Genomic DNA, 7,745 nt, shown 5'->3' with positions numbered 1-7,745 from the left:
CATTAGCACCTCTAGTAATATATTTACTGAGAAAAATGGTGACGTGTTCAATACTTATTTTACCCACTGTATTTGTATTTTCACCTTCATTATCTCTTTGCCGAGGAGTGTGTGCAGCTTGCTCATGTGCCATGTTGCAATGAAACGTGTGGTTCCAAAGATTTTTTTTTTCCCTCCAAAACTCCGATGGTTTAAAAACTTGTATTTATCGTGGCTTTACAGTCACAGCTGATTTACATGAAGCTACATTTCATTTGAAAGCCTCAGCTGGCTGTTATGATTTCAGTCTGTAATTATCTAAATGTTGCTAAATACACCTGAACCTCCATCTGACACTTCTCGTTTAGCCCATCATTTGTGGTTTATTCAAGCACTGACCTTTCATGCCAATTTCCTGGCTGCTGCCGAGGCTCACTTCAGTTAATATACTGAACCCATTTCCCTCACCCTTTGCCCCTTTATCTGACACTGTCAGAAACGAGGGAGGGGTGTTCATATGGCCTGACCGCTCCACGTGGAGTTGGGAGGATGATGTGACTATTAATAATACTGAAAGGTCCCGGTCCTCAGACTGACATGATGATTGGTCATGGATAAACTTAACATTTCCTCATTTCCCCCCTCCCATAATGTGTGGTTGATGCATATTCTATTCAAAGTTCTGTGTCACTTGTGTCAAGAGAGACAGCTAGAGATAACAGATGTGAGACACAGACAGGTGGAGACAGGATGAGCCAAAGAACAGGCTGGGAAATGGTTTCTACCTGCACACTTCTAACAAAATCCCATCTGTATTCCAGGTGAGCAGTGCCAACAGTAACATAAGCCTCTACACTTATGTTGAGGGTATATACTGTAGGCAGTAAAAAGGGACAAAAAACTATCTCTGATCACTTGAAAAAAATACAAAGGTATCTTACATTCATCAATAATGGATGTAAACTGTTAAGGAAAGCAATCATTGCAATGTCATAAGGTCTGTGCCCCCATTAAGAAAACAAAATAATAATAATAATAATAAAAACATCTGGACTTGCGACCTGTCCAGGGTGTGCCCCACCCTTCACACAGTAGCTGCGTTAACATTGAACATAAAAATGCGCAAATTAGAATTGCGAAAATAAATTTGCTTAATGAAAAAAAAACACCAATTTAGAAAAAAAACATACATTTTTTCGACAAAATGGTTTTTGCGACAGGATATGATCATTTTTCAGCTGTATCGAAATTGGTGTATTTCACAAAACACTTTTTTCGCATCACAGAAGTCACCACAACAGGCGTGATCAACAACAGGATGTTTCTGCTGGTGAAAAAGACGACAAAGAAGAAGACAACAGGAAGTAGAATTTGTAAAACCACTGACTATAATCTCACAAAAACGCAGCATACATAGGCGCTCCCAAGTATAAGTACATCGCTGATGGCAGATGAGTGCTAGTGCCGTGGTCGCAATATGAATATACTATCTCATAAAAGTGTTTACATCCATTGCTGCCATGTTTGTAATGACTTATCGCGAGAACAAACATATTCACGTGGGATTTTAATAGCATTTCTTACTTAATGGAAACACTGCAGTTGCAAAACTTTTTTCAACATTACCTGAATATTGACAAAGTTTTGCGCACATTTGTGATGGAATTGCAGCTGATGACTGCTGGATATGGGCACCAGTGACCCCCTTTGACCCTGAAAGGAAAAAGCGGGTATAGATAATAGATGGATGGAAAACAAAACAAAAAAAAATTAAGCAAGAACCAAAATCTTCACATTTTCTTTCTTTTTAAATTGATATTTAATTTGTCTGGGAATAAAAATGTTGAAAATAGGGCAATATTAGTGATGTTCATTGAAGGAATGGAATAACTGTATTATAGTGGTCCATATTGAGGCTCAGAATTGTAACTTTGTGCTTTGTTTACATTGAACGTGGACCCACATTTCAGAGTTGCACACTAATATAATCTTGAATACTACTGGAGTAAACTTTCAAACTTCACCATTTTGTCCATGATCAACCTTTTCATTTTTGATTTCAGACTTTGCAAATGGTACTTTACTTTTGAGGGTAATTTAAAGTGTAATTTTAAATATATTTTACTACGACAAAAAATGCTTTTGGGCTTGCTTTGTTAAATTCCACATTACGAACACATAAAACTCGAACATTACATCCTCCTGGCCTGTGTCTCCATTAAGAGTTCTCAATAATGATGTGTTTCTTTTTTTTAGCAGACATCCTTCGAGCATTTCTGAGTAAAGCTGTCGTTGCCATGATTATAACCAATTTTGTAAACTTGTTAATTGTTTTATTCATAAGTATTTTGCTGAGAGATTAATTACCATATCTTTTGCAATTTGACAAATTCAGAAAGCAGATTTATTTTTGTACACGGACTTCACAAGATAATTATTGTTCACACATTTACTTTTCTAAACTGGATTTTGCACATCTTAGCATTAATTTTTGTAAAGAGGATAATTAATTCAACAAAGAATCAAATCGCAAGAAGATAGAACCAAAAAGAAAAGAGACAGCTTGAGAAATACAAGCTCTATTAAAGCCAACAATGAAATAAGTTAGTAATAATTCCACGATTATTTGTTAAATAATATTTTATAAACTGTAATGGATGCTTGCAAGGATTCCTACCTGTACAAAGTCAATCCCTACGATTAAATCAATAATCAAATAAGTTAGTGGGAAACAGAAAACCATTTACAGAAAAGAAATCAAGTACTTTATATGTATTTGCTGAGATGACTCATACAATATACACTCATCCTCATTAAGTGGGCAACAATCAAAGAACCTTGAAGTTTTACTGCCTATTAATCACAAAGTCCTGTTGTGATTGTTGCCATATATAATAACATAATACATTCTTTTCTGAAAGGAAAATAAGTCTCTATGGTGACCGTGATGGGATTGTAACTCTGGCAGCCTGAACTGCTCATAACTTAACTTTTACTTTCCTGATGTGTTTTAGATAACATTTACATTTATTTTATTTTATTTTACTTTACAAGGCTCCRGCCAACTCCTTGTTTTTAATTTCTTCTATAACAAAAAAGAATTAAATAAACCCTAATGTCRCCGGTGAATCAGAAATCATTCACACCYTTTTATTTTACAATGCATTTCACRAGAAAGAACCTAAAATCTGTTTATTTAATTTTGCAGTTGAAATTTTAGATTAACCTTGGTTGATGCAAAACACAAAGTCAAAGCGATCGTGCAGAAAGGAGTTTGTGAAAGGACTAAATGAGTGAAAAGTGGAGAAAAAATAATAATTACACCACAGGTGTAACAGTTGCTAAGTTTATTAAAAAGATTTGTTCATAGTTAAATACTTTTAGTGGCCTCGAACCAACCGTGCCAACAGACTGTGAAATAAATGTGCGTTGGGAAGTACGTACCTCTTCCTTCAGTCTGACGTCAGGGTTAACAACTTCAGCTTTACAAGCCTGGTAGTGCTCAAACAATTTGCAATTCAGACATTTTGCACAAAAACAAACTTTTTTTWAAAAGTTTCACACAGTACCGCCGAGTGCTTCTTCTATCACCACAGACGCATCATATTTGCAGTTGTTGGGAGCATGCACAACATTTTTACAATTTAATACAACAACAAACTGTACCTTACATTGCATCACATATATTATTCATTACAATTACAAAAAAATAAAAGATTTTAAAAACTCCATCAGGTTACAAACTATGTAATCCTTTAACTCATTTGAAATCATGAAAATCAAACTGACAGTGATGTTAATCAGCATCACCACAGGTGGATAAAAACAAATAAAAAAAAAAACATTAGTGGTTGCATTTAACTTTAAAGACAGTTTTGTTAACTAACCATGATAGCTTGGGTAATAAACATAATTTTCACCTGTTAAGTGCAATGTAAAATTACAAAACGTAAAACACCATGAATCCAAACCCTCCTATGTTATAAATTATGTGTAAACCTGCTCCCTGCTGTCTGGTTCAGGTAGCTTCTCTGTTAATACACAGCAGACAGCCGTGTCGATGGCTGCAGTGCTTCCATTTCATCTTTCATGGCGATAGAAATTGTGAAATGTGGCTGTGGTTTCGAGCTAATGTGAGCGGCGCATTAACAAGTGTGTGTGCACATTTGTATTACCTTGGCTGGTAAATGACAGTGAATAAGAAAGCAGAAATCTGGAATTTACAGTGCTTGGTAAAGATTCRCTAAACTCTGGCACTGAGGAGTCTCATTTGATCAAACAGGCTATAACAAGATATGTTCTTGTGCAAACTTTGTATTTGTTTTTGCATTTCTTAAGATAATTACAGACTGAACCAAACAAAGGGACAACAAGGAAGCAAAAGTTTTGTCACCAAAAATCKTTTTTGAAATGCTGCAACAAACTTAAAGGGATCCCRGATTAGTTGTAACATTAGACTTTATTTGATAAACATTTATTTTAACTGTAAAATAAAGACTGTAAAAATACTGTAGGCTGTTTAGTTTTGTAAATTTTTAAAAATATATTTTAACACGGACTGAGCCATTTTATTTACACGCAAAGCATTTTGGGTAAATGATGATGTGGATAGGTCATCGGTGAGAGCGAGCTATATCCACCCTGAAGGTTAATCTTGGACAATATCTGATGATCGACTCTTTTAAATGAAACCAGAGAGCGTTGACAGAGAGGAGAAGGTAGAAATGACTCAGCCTGGAACTGAAAATATGGATGGAGGACAACAGAGCTGCTTCATGGAAGAAGAACCTCAGCTTAGCCTGTTAGKCTTTGTGCGACCAAAAAGCTAAACTGAGGTCCTCCATCCATATTTTCAGTTACAAGCTGAGTCATTTCTGCGTTCCCCTCTCTYTCATGTGGATGGAGGACCTCAGTGACGAGAGGAGAATGTGTAGCACTGAGCTAATACATATATATGGTGATAGCGTCGGGGCTAACGCTAAAGCTAACAGGCTAAGCTGAGGTTCTTCTTCCATGAAGCAGCTCTGTTGTCCTCCATCCATATTTTCAGTTCCAGGCTGAGTCATTTCTACCTTCTCCTCTCTGTCAACGCTCTCTGGTTTCATTTAAAAGAGTCGATCATCAGATATTGTCCAAGATTAACCTTCAGGGTGGATATAGCAGCTAGCAGCCTCGCACCGAGGACCTATCCACGTCATCATTTACCCAGAATCCTTTGCTGTAAATAAAATGGCCCCGTCCGTGTAACATATTTTTTAACTTTTAGTTTAAAAATTATTAAAACTAAACAGCCTACAGCATTTTTACAGTCTTTTTTTTACAGTTAAAATATATGTTTATCAAATAAAGTCTAATAATACAACTAATTGGGGATCCCTTTAAAGAAATGTTTCTTTTTTTAAAGAGACTCAAGAAACAATWGAAAATATCATCCGTTCACATTGCATGGGATGAGGAAAAAAAGGAAGGCAACGCTAATAAAAATGGTGCTAATGTTTTTCTGTGATGTGACGTTTGTCACCAGCTTTCAGCTTCGAACAGATGAGATCTCTCCCACYAGATCAGACAAGAAGACGCCCGTCTCTAAGTCTGCCGAGCGCGGCAGCGACCACAGAGCCCTTCTTCTCAAAGACACGCTGTCCGTCCGCGCTCCCARTGAAGTCTTTTTACATAAAGTAAATGTGGCAGAGCACATGCAGCTTTGATGAGGTTAAASTGAGGCATATCAGTCTTAACTAAGGCAGGAAGAGAAACCAGATCAGAARGATGACATGGAACTAATCTGTGATGACCTCTGCCATCGCTGCAAAAGATGATGACACACAACCCTGAACGTTCAAAGCATCCTTTTGGGGCTGTTAAAACAGCATGTCAGAGCTTCAGTTTTTTTTCTTCTTTTCATTTTTTTTCACAGGCTAAATGATAGAACATCAAGCTCTGTGACAGTGGCAGCACCTACTCATACATTCAAATCCCCTGAATTTATGGAGGAGGTGATTCGAGGCTAAGCTGGGCAGACTTCTATAAATAAACGTCACCTCGCTGTATGTTTTCCACATCACACGGTCAATGGGAGCTGCCAAACCATAAGAATATTTTCTAAACAGTCTCCGTTTGTCCTGGCACCTGCTGCGGCTCCTTCCTTCAGCCTGCGAAAGCCCTTCCCRCCGGATATGACCGCCGCAGACATCACCCTGTCCCTGCGCCCCCCGTCCCGCTCGCAGGCTCGGCCCCGGACCCACATTTCCGGATCGTCGCTGAGTTCGTAGATGGACCCGTCCTCCACGCTGTGTTCCAGCGACTCCAAGGAGGAGTCCGACGCCTCGTCGCCCTGCGCCGTCAACGGCCAGCCGGGCAGTCCCGACGTGGAGCGCAGCTTGTACTGAAGCAGAACGCCGCGCCCTTTGCCCTTCTCCTCGGGTCGGTAGCAGCTGGACGGCTGGAAGGAGTCCTGAGAGGAGGCGTCGCTCCGGTCCTCGCCGCCACAGGCAGAGTCTGGACCGTCTCCAACAGAATCCCTCTTAAGCAGGTCGGGAGACAGAGAACTGGTGGTCGCCACGAGGAAGTCCACAGGCCCAGAATGAGCATTCAGTGAAATCATCCCTTTCCCTGTAACGATTATGCACACTTACACATCTGCTACTCAGTGAGGAAAAAAAAACTGCTTCTGTTCAACTCTGGGACCAAGTCATTGCCAATCACATCAATTCACTAAGAGTCTTATGCAAGTCGCATGCTGAATRGTGTGAACTGAAAAAGACTTGAACCAAGCTTTGCATCACATGTCATACACAGTTAACGGTGACAATTCATCATAATTCTGTGACTGTTGAAGCAATAATGCTAGCCATAGTTTGTGGGACATTTACATATTATTCAATAAACTGGCTGGCAATAAGGTGGCTGTGAAGTGCGGGGTTGCGCAAGTGGAAAACCAACGACCTCATTCACTTGGCATGATAAACAAAAACCCTGGCAGGCAGTTTTAAATTATGCTGCAAGAATACATATACAAAATGATTTGTGAGGCTGCCTGCCTGATAATATTCACGCTGATTCCTTTTGCTACATGAAAAATGTGAAGTGAGACCTCAATAATGGGCAGTGCAGAGTAATTTTCTCTCATAAACTGTTTCTTCCTCTTTCTTCTGACCTGAGAAGATGCGGTTCAGCCGTACCTGTTATTTTAGGGATGCCCTCCAGTTTGGGCACTGGAAGAGTGATGATTAAGCCTTGGGCTGTGCCCACCCATAACAGACCTTGGCAAATTAGAAGACTTGTGACCTGGATGCTCTTTTGACCTGTAATATAGAAAACATTGTCAGAAAATTGAATTTTCTGCACCAACCATTGCAAGTGAATAACACAGCAAAAACTCCAACAGATAACTCCCCGCTGACTAAATCCTGTCTCAATCTTTATACGATAAAAAACAAAACAAAACAAAAAATACTTGGACTTTGGGTCAGATGCAGCTCAAGTCTGTGATCTCTCTCTTTCTGACAGCTCCTAAGGGTTGTGTAAAGTGATGAACTGCTGGACCTGTCTYCTTGTTGCTAACCCAGTTGGAGAAAAAAAAAACTTTAACATAGACACAACACAGGGAACACGACTGAAGAGTTACACATTTCTACCTGAGATCTGAGTACTTATCAAATACTGAGCTTCAAAATTTTCACCTGCTACTGTACAGGTGTTTGTTTAGGAGATCACGTCAGGAAAAAAACACAACATAATCTCTTGTGTTGCTCAAAGGAGCCCGTTGG

At 39.1% G+C, this 7,745-nt stretch overlaps 1 protein-coding gene across 1 annotated transcript in view; it reads right to left on the bottom strand.

Annotated features, from left to right (window-relative positions):
• Positions 1-5,875: 5,875 nt before the first annotated feature.
• Positions 5,876-7,745, bottom strand: part of LOC106533645 (rho guanine nucleotide exchange factor 10-like protein) — a gene marked incomplete at its 5' end in the record, with an annotated part of 88,727 nt that continues 86,857 nt past the window's right edge. Inside the window, 2 exon segments of the mRNA XM_014030043.1 lie at positions 5,876-6,588; positions 7,158-7,280. Coding sequence (XP_013885497.1) covers positions 6,038-6,588; positions 7,158-7,280 — 674 coding nt within the window.

This window comes from Austrofundulus limnaeus, unplaced genomic scaffold, assembly GCF_001266775.1.
Source record: "Austrofundulus limnaeus strain Quisiro unplaced genomic scaffold, Austrofundulus_limnaeus-1.0 Scaffold990, whole genome shotgun sequence".
In the NCBI taxonomy this organism is placed as follows: domain Eukaryota; kingdom Metazoa; phylum Chordata; class Actinopteri; order Cyprinodontiformes; family Rivulidae; genus Austrofundulus; species Austrofundulus limnaeus.
Note: the sequence above shows the minus strand (reverse complement) of the source record. Positions and strands in the feature narration are given on the sequence as shown.